This window comes from Leptinotarsa decemlineata, unplaced genomic scaffold (genome assembly GCF_025532065.1).
Source record: "Leptinotarsa decemlineata unplaced genomic scaffold, Ldec_3_MD MMD2_tig00001064_RagTag_RagTag, whole genome shotgun sequence".
Taxonomy (NCBI): domain Eukaryota; kingdom Metazoa; phylum Arthropoda; class Insecta; order Coleoptera; family Chrysomelidae; genus Leptinotarsa; species Leptinotarsa decemlineata.
The window spans coordinates 8,235,765-8,255,310 of record NW_027412558.1 but is presented as its reverse complement, the minus strand read 5'-3'; the positions used below and the strand labels follow the sequence as shown (position 1 = coordinate 8,255,310).

General features: G+C 32.5%; 1 protein-coding gene across 5 annotated transcripts in view; it reads right to left on the bottom strand.

The window, feature by feature from the left end:
- Window positions 1-3,282: 3,282 nt before the first annotated feature.
- LOC111502530 (Serine-arginine repetitive matrix 2/3/4) overlaps window positions 3,283-19,546 on the bottom strand; it is a 29,602-nt gene continuing 13,338 nt past the window's right edge. For 3 of the 5 annotated variants that reach the window (XM_074175614.1, XM_074175615.1, XM_074175611.1), the window contains 7 exons: window positions 16,946-17,257; window positions 15,654-15,710; window positions 14,139-14,280; window positions 9,892-9,947; window positions 6,113-8,296; window positions 4,766-4,960; window positions 3,283-4,204 (listed from right to left, as the gene is read on the bottom strand). In XM_074175614.1, the coding sequence (XP_074031715.1) occupies window positions 4,027-4,204; window positions 4,766-4,960; window positions 6,113-8,296; window positions 9,892-9,947; window positions 14,139-14,280; window positions 15,654-15,710; window positions 16,946-17,257 (3,124 nt within the window). In that variant the 3' untranslated portion in view covers window positions 3,283-4,026. Of the gene's footprint in view, window positions 4,205-4,412; window positions 4,531-4,765; window positions 4,961-6,112; window positions 8,297-9,891; window positions 9,948-14,138; window positions 14,281-15,653; window positions 15,711-16,945; window positions 17,258-19,546 lie in introns of those variants that run through there. The other 2 variants (XM_074175616.1, XM_074175612.1) reach the window with 2 other exon arrangements.

The window sequence follows — 19,546 nt, the reverse complement described above, 5'->3', positions numbered from 1 at the left end:
TTCCGTTTATTTATTTTGTTGAAAAAATTCTAAAAGCTGAACATTTATCAACCAATGGTATGTGTCACCATCCTTCCCTTTCCATCTTTAGTGATTTACTTATCCTTTCACTGTGACCGTTTAACGGTAGTCCAGATGTGGCGCCATCTGTTGATAGATCCTTTCTTGAGGCAATATCTGTTATTCTTGAGGGAATCAATATCGCCAACTGTTTATAGATCCTTTCTTGAGGCAATATCTGTTATTCTTGAGGTAATTTGGTATATAATCCCTCCCACCTTCCCATCTTAGTATGATTTATTTATCCTTTAACTGTGAGCGTCTGACGGTAGTCCAGATGTGGCGCCATCTGTTGATAGATCCTTTCTTGAGGCAATATCTGTTATTCTTGAAACAATTTGGTATATAACCCTCCCACCTTCCCATCTTAGTTTGATTTACTTATCCTTTAACTGTGAGCATTTAACGGTAGTACAAATGTGGTGCCATCTGTTGATAGATCCTTTCTTAAGGCAATTTGGTATATTTGTTGACAGATCATTTATTGAGGCAATCAATATCTGTTATTCTTGAGGCAATCAATATCGCCAACTGTTTATAGATCCTTTCTTGAGGCAATATCTGTTATTCTTGAGGTAATTTGGTATATAACCCTCCCACCTTCCCATCTTAGTATGATTTACTTATCCTTGAACTGTGAGCGTTTAACGGTAGTCCAGATGTGGTGCCATCTGTTGATAGATCCTTTCTTGAGGCAATATCTGTTATTCTTGAGGCAATCAATATCTGTTATTCTTGAAACAATTTGGTATATAACCCTCCCACCTTCCCATCTTAGTTTGATTTACTTATCCTTTAACTGTGAGCATTTAACGGTAGTACAAATGTGGTGCCATCTGTTGATAGATCCTTTCTTAAGGCAATTTGGTATATTTGTTGACAGATCATTTATTGAGGCAATCAATATCTGTTATTCTTGAGGCAATCAATATCGCCAACTGTTTATAGATCCTTTCTTGAGGCAATATCTGTTATTCTTGAGGTAATTTGGTATATAATCCCTCCCACCTTCCCATCTTAGTATGATTTATTTATCCTTTAACTGTGAGCGTCTGACGGTAGTCCAGATGTGGCGCCATCTGTTGATAGATCCTTTCTTGAGGCAATATCTGTTATTCTTGAAACAATTTGGTATATAACCCTCCCACCTTCCCATCTTAGTTTGATTTACTTATCCTTTAACTGTGAGCATTTAACGGTAGTACAAATGTGGTGCCATCTGTTGATAGATCCTTTCTTAAGGCAATTTGGTATATTTGTTGACAGATCATTTATTGAGGCAATCAATATCTGTTATTCTTGAGGCAATCAATATCGCCAACTGTTTATAGATCCTTTCTTGAGGCAATATCTGTTATTCTTGAGGTAATTTGGTATATAACCCTCCCACCTTCCCATCTTAGTATGATTTACTTATCCTTTAACTGTGAGCGTTTAACGGTAGTCCAGATGTGGTGCCATCTGTTGATAGATCCTTTCTTGAGGCAATATCTGTTATTCTTGAGGCAATCAATATCTGTTATTCTTGAAACAATTTGGTATATAACCCTCCCACCTTCCCATCTTAGTTTGATTTACTTATCCTTTAACTGTGAGCATTTAACGGTAGTACAAATGTGGTGCCATCTGTTGATAGATCCTTTCTTAAGGCAATTTGGTATATTTGTTGACAGATCATTTATTGAGGCAATCAATATCTGTTATTCTTGAGGCAATCAATTTCTGTTATTCTTGAGGCAATCAATATCGCCAACTGTTTATAGATCCTTTCTTGAGGCAATATCTGTTATTCTTGAGGTAATTTGGTATATAACCCTCCCACCTTCCCATCTTAGTATGATTTACTTATCCTTTAACTGTGAGCGTTTAACGGTAGTCCAAATGTGGTGCCATCTGTTGATAGATCCTTTCTCAAGGCAATATCTATTGATAGATCGTTTCTTGAAGCAATTTGGTACATAACCCTCCCATCTGACTGTGATTTACTTATCCTTTCACTGTGAGCTTTTAACGATAGTCCAGATGAGGCGCCATCTGTTGATATATCGTTTCTTGAAGTAATTTGGTATATTTGTTGATAGATCGTTAATTGAGGCAAGATATGTTAAATCATTTCTTGAGGCAATTGGGATATAACCCTCCCGCCTTGTTTCTTGATGCAATTTGGTGCCTTCCCATCTTAGTGTGATTTACTTATATTTTCATTGTGAGCGTTTAACCGTAGATACATCGTTTCTTGAAAAAATATCTGTTAAATCGTTTTTTGAGGAAATTCGGTTCCTTCTTCCCATCTTAGTGTGATTTACTTATATTTTCTTTGTGAGCGTTTAACCATAGTCCAGATGTGGCGCCATCAGTTGATTTTCTCCTGCACGTCGTCTTGATTTCAGACAGGTTGGAGCCTGGCTCCCTTACCCTTTGGACTGATATTTTTTATTTTCTTAAGGCAATTGTGATTTACTTATCCTTTCTTTTTGAGCGTATAACCGTAGTTCAGATATGGCGCCATCTTTTGACAGATCGTTTCTCGAAGCAATTTGGTATGTAGCCCTCCCACCTTTTCATCCAAGTGTGATTTTTTTTATTTTTTCACCTTTGTAAGCTATAAATGTTTTGTTGTATAATAGCTTCTCCAGTTGCACTAGCACTAAATTTAATAACAAAACGTTTTCCTTGAATGTCGATTAACTAAATCATTTGATCATTATAATAGAAAAATCGGACTATTAACTTATTTCAACTTCATCAGTGAGAAATGAATTGGATTATTCAAATCTAATGGGATGTTTCTTTCCCGCTTGAGGTTTTTTTCACGAGATGGAACTGTTACTCGTTACCTCAAAACCGGTCTTTAGGTGATCTTCTTGAATGATTTCAGTGTGGTCCTATTGCTGGATAAACAAGAAATATCTGCAAGACTAACCTCTGTGAGGTATTTTGCATAAATACCTGTCGGATATAAGTCAATATCCAACGTGGTATTAGCCGAGAAAGTAGTTGTTTTCCGGTAGGTATTTACCAGTACCTACTGGGTAGGTATGTTGGGTGATTTGAAGTATTTGTACTGTATTGTTCTGAATAATTTATGAAAGCTTGCTAATGTATAAACAATTCAAAACCAATTTAGAGACACCTGGCATGAAACTTGTGATTTAGGAAAAACAGACTTTTTAGGTTGAAGCTTTAAACATTTTATGTGATTAGTGGAAAATAACAAAAGTGAACATATTAGTAATATTTATTAGTATCTACATGCTTTCTTGAATAAATAAATAAATACAATAAATTAAATTAATAATTGAAAAATATCACACAAAAACAAGTACTTTGACTAGAGTATTGACTAGATTACTAAAAAAAATTGCACATTCAGTTTGTGACTTTGGAAAATAATTTTATAAATTATTAATTTGCACATTAATATCAATATATTATTTGGTATACTTAACACGGTAAAATAAGTATTCCTTTTCAACTTTCAATAGGTTTTATGAAAACAGGTGAAATCCCACCTAATTCAGCATTACCTACAAAAATATTATCTTTCCTCATCACCTCATTTAGCTTTAAGGAAATGAAACTTCATTTTTCCTTGGCTGTACTTTTTCGATATAGCAGTTTTTGAAAATGAACATTTTTAGTGAAAACGAGCATTCACAGGATGGGCGTAAATCTCTGCTAAAGTAAAACATTCTCATGTCATGATTTGAATTATTGAATATCAAACAAAGAATGTTAGAATATCTCTTGATTGTCCCCTGATAAAGTCAGTCAATCATGGCCGAGTATTTGGGTGAATTATCTTCAAACTATATACAAACGATTTATATCTAGTAACTATACAGGGAAATAAAAAAGCTCAGATGCCACAGTGAACTGAAAATCAACCCAAACAAATATCATTGAGTATTACATAGAAAATTATTGCACTTTTTTTATGACTTCATTCAGGCAATCAATTAAACGCTAGGGGGATTTTGAAGAGCGAATGGGTGAGCGGGAGTGAGACCTAGAAGACCGTCGGCTAGGAGATCGGCTTGTCGATCTTTGATGTGAATAGTAAGGGCTTGCGCTGCTGTAGCTGCTCTCAGATGATGGAGAAGACGGAGAGGCTCTTGTGTAAGGTATAGGCCTCTTCCTTGCGCTGTTAGTAAGGGTTGTTAGTATCGATTAGTCGGCAAATTTTGGAATTCGTAAAATGTCAATTTTTTATTTCAATATAAATGAGTTTTTCGTAAAAAAAAATTGACATTCTAAATTTTTCGGCAAACCAGAAATTAGCATTTAATAAAAAGCACATCAAAAATCATGCAACTTACCTCTATAACTATCGCTAATAAAATCAAATACGATTAAAATTAGATCAACTTTTATTGTATACAAACGCTACCTTTGTATTTGAAAATCGGAATACACAACAATAAATACAGTATGAACATTTCCACTTTCAATCTCCAAAACTACCTGTGTCTGAAATAAAAATAAAATAAAAATGAATGCAAATAAAACATTTAAAAACGAAGTGCTTGCTAACATTACACGAAAACTAATTCTTCAGTATAAGTACCTGCATATTTCTAATTTTTTATTGATGAACAAATCACTTACCAAAAGAAAAAATAAAGACTGAGTCAATGAAATTAGGCACATTACCACTTTCAACTGGTACTCATGCTGAAGAATTATTTGTAAAAACAAAATCTACCTCGTAATCCTTCTTCTGTCCAAAAAACTGGGCGAACCGTGTCTTCGTGGAATTGAGGGCGACCTGGAGCGGTTCGTACTTGAGCTAGATGAACTACTCACTGAGCTCGACCTGCTGCGTGACCTAGAAACTGATCTCGACCTTGAGCGTGAAGCGCTACTGCTGGAAGATGATGATCTGCTTCTGCCTTTAGAACTGTAAAAATGATCAAAAATATAGTTGTTGAATCCTCAATGAACCAGAATAAATGATAAAAATTACACAACCTCTAATTAATGTCGTGACTGAAAATATTTCCTAACCCACTTCAAAGCAAGGTATGAGAAATTCTGAGGAATTAGTATCCTATCAGAAAAATCGAAACTTTTGTATTGTTTACTTTAGTTAAGTGTTCATTTGCTATCGACATTTATTAAAAGTAAAATTCCTATAATTATTGAACCTAATATTATTTGATGACTATGACTATGATTGTCCACTATTGGCAGAATGGGGAGTGTTCCTCAATTTGGATTATTACAGCAAATGCAAGTTTGAACAAAATAAAGTTGAGTTTAATTCATGAGTTTTTCAAATTCACTTCAAAAAGTACTCAAATTGATGTTTCAAATGTTAGGTTTTAATTTTTAAAGGGATTTGTTTCTAATTCACATATTGGCAACAGCGCCTATATCAAGTTGAAATAATTTATACGTGCCTAGATATTCTACTTTAAAAAAGGAAAATTATCTTTATAAATCAACAATTAAGGCAAAATATAAATTATAGTTCAATACCACCTCCACAAACCACATAAACAACAGTTGTTTTGTTATTTATTTACCTAGAGGAAGATAGGTAACGTGCACAAAATGTCATATGTCACAGAATGTCTCGGAACTCGGAACATAAGTAAACAGAAGAGCACGCCTCTGAAATATGTCATCTTTGTTTGTCTCATACAGGTAACAGATTCATTGTCCTTTATTATCTATAACCGATGTTGCCAACTGGTGAAATAGAAACGAATCCCTTTAAATGTTGAATGCATTATTTCATTCCTCTTTTTAAGTATTTGAATAATTTTTTAAAGAAAAAGGTTGAAAATGATAAGTTTAAAATGCGTTGTTTTAAAGCTCTTTTATGAAAACTACTTGATTTTCGTCAGGAGGAACATTCCCCATTCTCAATAATTTTTAATTCCTGTAAAATTTGGGCTCAGCGCTCGACTCAAGAATATACAGGGTTTTGGTTGTTATTCCTCTAGACTGTTTTCTTCATATCACTACGTATGATTAATATCATAGTTTTTAAAAATAAACTTTCAAAAAATGTCTTCAACTATTATTATCTATTTTTGATAATTACCTGTCACTCGAAGCTGATGAACTTCTAGATCTGGATTTACTTTTTCGACTCTTCGAATAGCTTTTCGATCTCGACCTAGACTTGCTCACACTACGATGCTCCTTTATATTGAATTCGTCTTTATTTATCTCTGGAGACTTTTCCTCTTTTCTCAAAGGTAGAACTTTGATGTCAAAGAAATCAGGCTCAATATGCCTCTTCGCAATCATTTTGGGACTGGGTGGTCTTTCTTTCTTCCTTTCGAGGGCTTCCTTTGCTTTGGCCGTTAAATCAGACTTCAATAATCTCAGCATTCTCAGTTCTTTGTCGTCGACTTCTTCGTCTTTCTCAGCATCGCTGTTGGAAGGATCCGGTTCGCTAGAAGAAGCCCTCAACCTTACTACTGGCAAAGGTTTTTTTGGTTTGGATTTTTCTGCACTTTTCTTTTTAGACTGTTCACGTAGCTTGTGCTTTGTAACTTCAGGACTAGGAGATCTGGATTTGGTATTCCTCTCTGGAGGGCTTTTAGGATGTTTGATTTTATTTTCCGGAGTCGGAGATAACTTTTTCAAGGAACTATGACTCGAAGGTTTTTCATAGCTATTCTTTTTATCAGTACTTCTTTCACTGCTTTCAACTCTTAAATCGTGTTTTATTCCCTCCGGTGATTTAGACTTATCTTCTCTAGAATACTCCCTAGACCTTTTAGTTTCGCTAACACTATCACCTTCAAATTTCTTTAAGGTATCATTGTATGTCGCTAATTCAGCAGCTCTATCAGGGTTCAAAAGAGCCAATATCGAATTTTTTAAAATTAGGTCTTTCTTAGCTTCTGACAGCTTTTTCCCGGAAGAAATGTTATCAGGAGAATGACTACCTCTCGAAGCAGAGGACTTTGTTTTCAAAGGGGACACGCTCCTTTTTCGGGGGGATGATTTCCTTCTCCTTGGAGATGTGTCTCGTTTCTTGGGAGACTGACTTCTCTTACTAGTTTTAGGTGATCTGTCCTTCCTTGGAGGACTTTCTTTTGGAGGAGATGGACTGGAGTGTTCACTCCTCATTTCATATCTATCAGTTTTTCTGGAAAGCCTTTTCTGAAAGGAAGGTGATTTTCTTGAATGATCTGGTGATTTGGATATTCTTGGACTCATTCTTCTGGATCTATTATTAGATTTAATATCTTTTGATGGAGATTCGGACCTTCTTTTTGTTCTCCTCTCTTTAGATCTACTTCTGGACCTCTCACAGACAGGTGATCTGACCTTTTTTGTTCTGACTTTATGACCTTCCGAGTCAGACCTAGATCTGCGCTTCTTTTCAACCGTCCTAGATCTAGATTTGCGCTTCTTTTCCACAGTCTTATCACTAGATCTTCGCTTCATTTCCACCGTCCTAGAACTAGATCTTCGCTTCTTTTCCACCGTCCTAGAACTAGATCTTCGCTTCTTTTCCACTGTCCTAGAACTAGATCTTCGCTTCTTTTCCACCGTCCTAGATCTGCTTCTTCTCTTTTCTATAGAGCTAGATCTACTCCTTCTCTTCTCCACTGACCTGGATTTCTTTCTTTTCTTCTCTTCTGATTTGGATCTGTTTCTTATCTTCTCTACAGACTGCGATCTATTTCTTTTCTTCTCCACTGACGGTGATCTATATCTTTTTTTTTCCACTGACTTAGATCTAGCTGTTAGCTTCCTCTTCCTACTAGGTGAACGAGACCTAGACTTTTTAGATCTCCGTTTTTCTTCTAATGACCTAGATCTAGATTTGTGTCTTTTTTCAATGGACTTTGATTTCCTTCTTTTATCTCGGGATTTGGATCTTGATTTTTTGGATTTTTCTACTGATCCAGATCTCTTTGGTATCTCCACAGACCTAGATTTTCGCCTTCTAGTAACCGATCTGGATCTGGACCTCTTTTTCCTGTCGGCAGACTCTGATGTGGGTCTCTTCTTTTTTTCCACTGACTTGGAATCTCTGGATTTTTTGTTTTTATATTTTTTAGATGAAACATCATAATCTCTTTCTCTCGAATGTCTTCGAGATCTTTCAGTTTTTTTGGTATAATTTGGAGAAACTGATCTATCTTTTTTAGAAGCGTGTCGTTTTTCAAATGACGGTGCTCTTTCTTCCCTGACAGACTGTGATCTAGCTCTCCTCTTCTTTCGTGGTTTATCTAATTTCAACTTTTTAATACTCTCAGGTGAACTGAAAACAAATTAATATTATTCAAGATTTGTGATAACTAAAGCTTTGAAAATTGAAACCATCAACATCAAATTCGGTAAAAATTATATTTAATACCACAATCTCTCTTTCACGAAACAGGAGAACAACAATTTTCTCTGAAAAAACTGCTACACATTTTTCAACTTGCATGATAGTTTCAAATCTTCTAATTGTTGTCTCTGAATTGAGTAATCCGAAAGTTGCAGATTATTTAGGTCAACTTCAATTATGTAAAACCCAACCAGTCAATGAATTTTCAAGACAGAAGTTATGAGAAGATATCTGTAACCAGAAAAGCTCTCAAACTGTGAACTCGTCTATCTCAGTTGATGGTGCTATTCTTTATGTAAAGCAAAGTAAAATATTTGTTAGTTTTTAAAAGATCATAGCCAGAGTAATATCCGACACGTCTAGACAGTAAAATAATGCATGTTTAAAGAATATTTAATAAATAAAAACAATTATTTTATATGTTAATAGAACAAGGAAAATTACAAAATACTTTGACAATTGACATTAACAAATACATAATAGTATTCAGGAATCACACGTTAAAAGGTAAGACCTCGTTAATCCTTAGCTCGCACAAGTTTCGACTTCTGAGGGTTGTCGTTCGTAGGGGTGCGACACTTGATTAACAGAAAAACATATTTTAATCAGATTTTAAACAGACAGACATTTAGTACAATTGTGAAAATTCGAAAATAAGATATCAAATTTAATTTTTGCTTCAACTAGCAAAGAAATATTCATCAATAATGTAAGTTTCAGTTGTCAAGGGCTTTTTTACAAATCTGAACTTGTTTATTGTACGATTTAGGTTTCTCTGCAATTTATTAGTTCAGTGTGGTCTGAATATCAAGTTTTTCATTATTTTCAAAAAAACAAATGGCTAAATAAATCAAACTTTGAAAAGTCTCATAAACTTATTCGAAGCTCAAGGAAATAAAACAACTTATATACAGAAAAAAATTAAATAAAAAAATGAAAAATCTGGTCATAACTTTTGAGGTCTAAATATCTTCTGTTACTATTACTATTTATATTTTACAGCTTTTAACAAAACCATACATAAAAGCTCTTGCTGGGTTATTCTGCTAAGCTACAAAAGTAGATATAAAGTGAATATATTATTTGAAAAATATTGGTTATGATGGTCTTTGTAAAACGTATTCAGACAGACCAAAATAGTAGTTCTAAACATTTTTGTTAATATCAATTAACCTGAATTAATGAACTTGAATATCATATATTTTTCCCTTCATTTGACTGACTGTGTTTTAAATGAAGTAAAGTCCTTACTACTCAAAAAATGTTATTACTCTTTAGAAAAATAAATTTTCTGGTCACTATATGTATTTCAATGAAAGGTGAAAGGTAAAAGTGAACTTTCTGACGTAGACTGAATCCAAAAACAAGCAGTTTTTCTAATCATCAAAACTGCAATTCTCTTCTCGATGTGCTTCCCCAACCAAATTGGCGTCTTCGTGATATGAAAACGACTTACTTATTTTTCATTCCTATTTTGTGGTGACTGGTAAATAGAAATAGTTTTTTCACCAATAGAGCCTTACCTGTCTCTTGAACTCTCGGATGAAGAACGGCTTCTCTTTCTACTAGACTTTTTCTTCTGTGAAAAAAGAGAAAAATAAGAATTACAAATGAAACAGGCATATAATTATCTAACACTCATCATCACACATGTGCTTCCAACTTCAAATAGAAAATATGCTACAGATTGGTACAAACTTCAATATAGTTTTTTTGCAGTGGTGACAACCAGTCATTTGATTAAAATTCAACAACCTAATGCATAATTCTGAAATATTATTTCCACTATAATTTTTTTTTGATGTGATATATTTATCGGTAAAAAAACTTCATCCGGATTTTTTATAAATGGTACATGCAGTCGATTGCTATTGCTCCCACTGGGAACGGTACTTACTAGAATTGTCATCTAGCCCGTCACAGGCTATCCTATGTAATGGGGCGCAGGTTCAAAAAGAACATTTTTTACTTTCATCAACCAAAATATGCTGGCATGCGTCAAAATAAAAAAAAAATTAAAAGTGTGAGGAATATGTTTAAAATACAAGATTATCGTCTGATAATTGCATTCATTAGATGGATAGTTTTCAGGGTGACCAGATTTGAAAAAAATTCAAAGAAAACTTGTAAGCATGGAGTCCACTTTACTTGGGGATCTCGTAAACGATGTCGGTTGAATTGTGGCAAAGTTGCGTATTTTAGAAACCTATTCAATGATGTGAAAAACTCGAATATAGCTCTTTTGGTTCTGGAGATATACAGGAAAAACAAAAAAATCCCAAATTATTGTTTTGCCTATATCTTCTTTATTCGCAGATATATCGAAAATCTGTCCACGTTTTGCTATTGGCACTTGATGTGAGCTATCAGAATATGTTCATGAATCTTTCATAAAGGGTGTCATCTGACTTAGGCCACCCCCATCTTTGAATTTTTAAATACGGACCTGTATTTTTGTTGTAGTTTTTGGATCGTAGACGTTCACTTTTTACTGAGAAATTAAATTATATTTTATATTTCCGGATATTTCGGTATTATTTGATTATAATTGGGTGAATTATTCCCTTTTAAATTACGGCCCTGGAACTTGGTTGACTGAGCTAATTAAAAACACAATAGCAACTTTCACGTCTCCCTATGCACCGTAGAGTTTTTAGATAGTTTTTTTTTCATTTTTGGGTACCTACTTATATTTTTTCATATTTCCATTGCTCTGAGCGTTTTCTACAATCAACTCAGAATAAAAAAATCTTTTATGATTATCTGAAACATATCTACAACAAAAATATATTATTTGTGTTTTTATGAGCAGAAAAAGAAATGATAGCAATAATAACATCCGAAACGAACACTATAATTGTACTGAAAATTGAAACGAAGTAATTTATATACACAAAAAAATTAATGGCCCAATAAATGTTCGAATTGGTGTCCTTCCATTTCGAGATAAATAATGGGCCAATAAAATGGCCTGCAAGATCACCAGATCTTACTATTTTGGACTATTTTCTATGGGGGACATTGAAAAATAGGATTTACGCTGGCAGAGAGATAGAAAATGTACAAGACTCCAGATTGAGGATTTTGAATGATTTCGCAACAATGCTGCAAATAAGTGTATTAAGGGCAATAAATAATACGAAAAACCGAGTTCCAAAAATGTCCCAAAATGGGTGGACTCCAATTCGAACATTTATTGCGTCATTAATTTTTTTGGGTACCTATAAAAATTACTTCATTTCAATTTTCATTGCAATTATAAAAACACATATAATATATTTTTGTTGTAGATATGTTTCAGATAATCATAAAAGAATTTCGTATTCAAAGTTCATTGTAGAAAACGCTCAGAGCAATGGAAAAAATATGAATAGGTACCTAAAAATGAAAAAAAAACAGATGACACCCTGTATAAAAGATTCATGGACATATTCTAATAGCACACATCAAGTACCAATGGCAAAATGTGGACAGATTTTCAATATGTCTGCGAATAAAGAAGATATAGGCAAAAAAATAATTTGTGATTTTTTGGTTTTTCTTGTATATCTCCAGAACCAGACGAGCTATATTCGATTTTTTTACATCATTGAATAGGTCTCTGAAATACGCAACTTTGCCACGATTTAACCGACACTCTATCTCTTATCGTTTACGAGATCCCCATGTACAGACACGAATTTGAATAGCCCTATACATATAATTCATCAACTCAATAAGTCTTTCAACTCAGTTCAAATATTTACGAATTATATGAATAATGACTGTCTTGAAATCATTTTACAAATTAATAAACAAAATGAAGGAATATGAAGGCCGAAATAACAAAATTATTTGAAAACGTTGTTAATTTCCATAATTGTAATTAGTGCCGAAATTTTAGTGTACAATAGTATAGGCCCCTGAGGTTAATGATTTAACTGCAAAAAACTTGGAGAAAAAGCTCCTCCTTTTCTGTACCGATGGGTTTTGGCGCTTTCAAGTGTTTGATGTATTTGAATACACTAAACAGAGATGAAAAATGTAAAGCAAAACAAAATTCTAGAAATTACTGACTATTTTTTATGCACGCAGAGTTAAAAATGAAACCAAACTCTCTATAACAACTGTAGGTATCTAATATTTAAATTGCTCACCCTGAAAACATGTTCACAAATTAATGCAATTCAATGAACAAGAATGACAGTTTCATCAAAAACGATTATTAAAAGATAGCTAATTCACAGGATGACTGTAATATTCACAAATATGGGGAAAACTAAACAGATATTAAATATGAAAATTTGTAATAAGGAATTTTCTACCAAAAAAAAATTATTCAGCATGCTATATTTTGAATGGAGTGAATTGAATATGCGAATCACTTTGTTTTAATCTAATTAGGTACAAGTGATGATAGTATCTTATCAAGTATTAGCCAAACATTACTGTTTCTTATAAATATTAATGATCCTACAACTACATAGAAGGTAAATTCTCATAATTTTGTGATGATACTAACAACTCAGGGCACAAATAAAATACATCTGAAATAGCCACAAAATTTATCGACCTATCATTAATTGAATATCATATTTTACGTCAAAACAAAAAACTCTCATCTGGATATTACTAAGAAATATCTGTGATTAATCGTTTCCCTAGTAAAACTTTATTTGAAAAATTAACTAGTCGTACAAATGTACACAATCTTAATTTGTGACACAAATGTTTATTACCTCATCTTTTCAGAATTGATATTATTTGATAATTTATATAAATTATCGAAACTCAATAAAGAGTTTGGTAATGTACTTTCATATTGATTGAAGGAAGTGAACATTTTACAATAGTGCTTTTTTAGTAGTACTTCTCTTACTATAGTACAAATCAGAATTGAATCTCAACGATTGATATAAATGAAAGTATATAATAGAAATAATAATATTTATTTTCATATGACCCATACAGGTTTCCAGAATTGTCAGTACTCCTACATTAACATTCAAAAAATAAAATAAAATACAGATACATATATTAAGTTACAAAACACAAAGCAGATTAAAATTTGTTTTGGATTTAGAAGTTCTATTTAGTTGCCATGAATTCTCCAAGTGAATAAAAAGTATAACCCTTTCAGATAGTCTTTCTCTGCTTTTTCAAAAGTGATAAATCTATTTCAACTTCTTATATTAATTGGAAGATTATTATAAATTTTTATTGATGTCATAAAAGGTCCTTTGTGAACTTGTGTTAGATGAGCTGTGGGTAAGTAAAGTTTGTCCCCGTTTCTAGTAATATACTTATTTACATCTTTGGAGATTAGACATTCATTTAAAAGTTTCTTTACATAACAAGCAGACTCGAGAATATATAGACTGACAGTTAAAATGTTTTCATGAATAAATACAGATCAACACAAGTCAATATTTTGGAATTGTTCCAAAAAAACTCATCCCAAATTTTCATATTTCATTTGTATAGTTTTTAAAAAATGACAATAGAATTTGCTGAGAAATGTAGAACATGAATGTCAATTACTGTCATATCCATTCCAAGATATATAGCCATGTAGCGTCCATTTGAAGCAATTTATTGAATCAAGATGTACATGAGGTGGTGAATTGTAGATTAGTTCAAATGAGAAAATAACAAAAAGATTTTCTACAAAATGCGAAATAAAGAGAAAAAGCTTTCTAAAAACTCGAAAACAAAATTTTCAGTTCTTAGATGACTTCAGCTCATTCATGAATCACAGTAATACCTGATTTTGCCGATTAACAAAACTAACCTCCTTCTTTTTACTCCTCTCTTTCTTCCTGTCATCTTCGCTGCTTGAGTCCTCGTCTGAATCATCATCAGAATCCGATTCCGCAGAGGAGTCGTCTTTTTTAGATTTCTTCTTCTTCTTTTTTTCTTTGGATTTGGTGGATCTGTCGAATAAATCACCATTGAAAATTACAGTTGTAACGATCAAAAAAATTAACAGATGAGACAGACAATCCGAAGCATACAAAGTGGTGCAACAAATGTCCAAATCAAGAAATGTATGAGATTGATGAATTTGATTTTCAATTCACTATCCCAAAGGAAACTTTTTCATCAACTGAATGGAAATCAATTACCGAACTTCATAATTGTATGAATACAAATTCAAAATCATCTTTGAAGTCAAGCTATTTGCCTAACTTGAGTTTAAACAAGCATTTTAATGATGGTCCTAGTCGTTTAACTTTATTCAAAATCTGTTTCGGTGCTACCTTCCTACTTCTTGTATATTTTGGAGACTGTATTTATGTTAATAAAGCATCAGCTTCATAATTTGTTTTTCAAAACCATATGATCATCTCATTTCCTATTCTGGAAACCTATCTAAACACATAAAGAAAAATTCGCTGGTCAAGAATAGGTCTTCAAGTCACCATAATCTTTCTTCATTGCTAGTTGCCAATTTTATTTTCACTGTTTGTTTCTTACAATATTTCTTTGTTTTTTCGGCATTTTCACTTCATCTATTTTTGAGTAACTCATTCAAATATTTTTTCAACTATATTCCTATTTTGTTCATCTTTCTACTAGGTTTCAAATGTATTAATGCCGTTACAAATATGATCTAAACTAAACCTTGTCTACATATTATGAGGTACTTAGAATGTCTTCTTGAAAAATTGAAAATTAATAAAACATAGGCTCCCTCATGTACTGAAGGAAGATCTGGAGCTGGAAACAAAACTATGGCTCTATTATAATATAATAATGTTATTGGAATCTCTTGTATTCGTTGAAACATCATTTTGAGCCAATTTTTTTTTGAGTCAAGATCAAAAAACAAGTTTAATTCATAATTGAACTAAAACAGCACCACTGTATATGTTTTGGACTTGCAAACAATCAATCAAATAGATACAATGTGTTCAATGCTAAATACAAAAATATTCGTTAGTGAGAGTCTATTGCTTGAACGCACCTTCAGAACTCCGTTCTTGGAATGGCTAAACATAGGCAAAGGCAACAAGTAAAAAGTTGTCGATTTTGATATATTGGAACCATATCATTACCTGATTCTTAGAGCCTTCTTTACAATGTAGGGCAAAAAAATATACCACCATTATATTAGTATAGGGGTAATAATTTTCACAAAATATAGGCATATAATTAGGCAAATTAACGGAAAATTAAGTGGTATTACATATCGTTTTTGTTACAATGCACAAAATTAACATTTCCTGAACCTACTGATCATTATTATAGTGAAATTCTGTGCATTGCAAACGACGGAAAGTATTATCAGATTGGGTACAATTACCTTTCTTTCTTTTTGGTTTTTTTCTTCTTTTTCTTTTTTGGCTCTTCGCTAGATGAACTATAACAAGAAATTCAGTTATAGACAATCTCTTGTAAATGTTTTCCACTAAGCAATTTCTATGGCATTCCTACATGAAATTTTTCATAGTGAAACTTTCTACTTTCATTATTAGTTATTATCACCAGCAGTGAAAAAGAAAATAAGAAAAGTACTGAATAGAACACCTCCAATTTTTAGAATGAATAAAATGTCATTATTAGTTACATTCTAGGTTAATTTTTCTTCTGAAATTAATCTACCAGTACACAAACAAATCAAAAACTGCCTAGTGGTATTCAATATTATAAATATATTGAATGATTGGAAGCTAATATAATAACAGAAAAGAAAAACAAAGACACCAAAGAAAAAGAAAAAACACAAATACTGGAAACTTCTTACTTCTTCCTTACTGCTTACAGATATCCAAAAATATTATTAATATGGAATAAAATACTACTGATTTTAAAAAATTCAATTCGGTAGGTACTGAACTAAATTTGACGATGAAGAATTGTATTCTTCGATTGCTGATTTTATAAATACAAATTTTGAATTGACCTTCTTGTTATATTGATGATAAACGATAATCAATTCTGAATTTCATTTCTGTTTACAAATTCTAGTTTATATTCCAATTCTTGGGCTGTACAACTTTGTGAAGGAAATAGTGGAACAAACAAAAGCAAATACTGTCATCAATGTGTATAATGAACATGGCAGACTAAAAGCTCAACACCCAGTTCTATTGATTTTTGTAACTTTTCAAATTAATATAACTTTGTATTTTTTGTGTTTATTTTTTCAATCATTGGTAGAGTCAAATCATTAAATGGCAAAAAATAGATTGAGTAAACTTTTCAAATGATAAAACTGACCGCCTGTTATAAAAAAAATAATAACATTATCACTTCAACATACAACTTTTAAATTACAAGGCATGTGTCAAAAGACCATGTATTGAATATTTTTCTTCAATAAAACGTTAATTTATTTATTTATTTACGACAATGCCTATTTTTTACAAGATAATTAACAAGTTCCCACATATGTATTTAACAGTTTATCTTTACTTATCAGCATACTGAATATACAACCAGCAATAAGTTGCTGATAAAAGAAAAAGGGAGAGAGGAAGAAGTATCCAAGGTATTCACAAAAGAAAATTATTACATTCAAAAAATATTAATGTTTATTATGAGGAAAAGTAATGAAACAGTAACCTAAGATAATATTCCAAAAACTTTTTATACCTGTCCTTCTGTTTCTTCTTTCTCTTCCCGCTTTTGACCTGTTCTTTCTCTTCGGTAACTTCTGGACTTGGAGTGCGCACTAGTTCGTACCTTGTCGCCTGAGCCTTATCCAGTTCTCTCTCTTTTTCTCTATCAATCAGCTTCTGCCTCTCTTTCTCCTGCAGCGCTGCGCTCTTCGCCAATTTTTCTTTAGCTTGTCTGTCCGGGTCGAAACTACTGCCATCTACGAAGTACTCGGATATGCCGAACGCCTCTCGAAGACGAGCGTTCTTTTCCTGTTGAGCTTCGGCTACCTGATGAGTTTCGGTGACACTGAAACAAAAACAAAACATTACTCAGTTTTTCCAAAAAAAAAACACATACATAGTTTACTTGCTGGCATGTCACACACTACTGCAGACTGCAGCAATTAATTTTTCATTCAACATTATTCCAACTTTATAGCATATAACCTCAAAATATGTATTTTTTTGTCAAAATGGTGAAATGTAATGATTAATAGACTACTGACATGTCTCAGTACTTTTATACAAACGCCAATAAAATCAGTTAATTTATCTATCGTTACATGTTACCTTGATTCTTTCGAACAAATATTTATTTACTGGAAAATTTTTACTTAATCTATAGATAGACATATACTTTATAGTCCAAGAAAATACAATCTTATTGACAAAGCTTGTTAAAAAATGTGGTATGTACAGCATATCAAAGAATTAAAGAAAAGAAACAATTGAAATACCCAGAAACACAATTTGAGCAAAACTAAGTTCACATATCTAATAGATAAAATATAACAATAAAAAGTAAAAAATATTACTGGAGTTTCTTTCCCAACACCAAATCGGTATTTTTAACACCTCGACACGTGTTTCGATCACCAAGTGATCTATGAGAGTGTGGAAATAAGTAAACACAATAAAATTATGAATAACGATGACGGACCTATACCAAATAGCATACATACTACGTAGCTTTTAAAATAATATTGTTGGGTTTACTGATTACTACATAAGGACACATTGCAAAAATAAATTTAGACAGGCAATTTTGTGAAATTAGTTTTTGTATAGCTGAAAATTGTTTTATATACAGCTATAACATTTAAACATATATTGTAAAATAATAGATAAGGCAAAATTGTAAAATTAATTTAGTCTGGTATACCTGTATGGGTGGTACACCTGTATGGTATATCTATATAGCATAAATAGCGTTAGCTTCGCGTTAGTTTCTAGTTCAATCTTCCTCTTGAAGATGATCACTTGGTGATCGAAACACGTGTAGAGGTGTTAAAATAACGGTTCGGTGTTGGGAAAAAACTCCAGTAATATTCATTACTACACCAAAGGTTTCAAACAGTGCATCACAAGTATAAGAAAAGGACACAAAATAGCCCAAAATAATTCCTAAACAATTATAACTTATTCTTGAGCCTACAAGAGAAAATTCCAAATCATAATAATATGATTATTTTCAATAGAAAGAGTATCTTGAAAATGGGATGGTATAGATCAAACTAACATCAAACTAACTATAAGTATCTGAAAACTTGAAAATGTAAATGAGGTTCCATTCAAATTAATGATGGTGGTACTCAAGAAAACTTACCAACACAAATTTTTCAATGTCAACTTGTACAGTGTCAATGTATTTCCTCTTTTGTTTACATGAAAATGAATATTATATTAACCACATAACATAACATAAATCATAGTTTTGTTATTATTTATTATCTTGTATACAATACTGAATGAATAAATGTTCATTGAAAACCCTTACATTTCTCTGTCGTTAAAACAAACCATTATCACCCTAAGTTATTCACTACTTCCGATGAAATGAGTAATTGTTAATGAGTCATTTCTCGCAAAAAAACGTCAAATAGTTAAATCATGAACTTTACTGACAACAGAAAGCTTTTAACTGAAATCCTGCCAGTGTTCGGGTCCGAAGCATTTCATTTCCCCCTAACGCGACACGCGACAAGATAAATCAATATTTCCTACCCCCGTCGAAGAGTGAGTCACTATATGCACGTCCTACATTATATTACGAAACAGGCATCATATATGAAAACTGTCAGGTGTTCAATTATGTTTCTGGTGAGGGTTGTCGGATTTTACAGAATAATTAAACTATAAACTAACAAAACATTAACATTTTGAACAGACTTACCCTTTCTACAACTGAATAAAGTTTTGCGCAGTGAATACCCGAAACAAATAAATTTTCTGCAATATAGAAATGAATTCAAAAGGGAATACTTCTAGGAGAGATTAGTTTTTTGTAAAAAAAGCTATTTGGTTTTCTCCTTCTTCATCATTTCTTTCTTCCTTTCTATGGAAGTTTCCCACGTTTTTTGGTTAATAAAGTGAGCCGGACATGATTCAAGTGCCGAATTTATTGGAACTATTCGTTCCCCACTATCATACAAGCTAATAAGCCTGATGTAGTCCTTCTCGACCACCAGAGCAAGATGATATTTGTCATGGAGTTTTCAGGTCCTGGCAGGACGAATATCGTCCGAAAAAAGGAGGAAAAACGAATAAAATATCGAGATTTTCTCTTCGAACTCCGCAGACTTTATCCAGACCACTC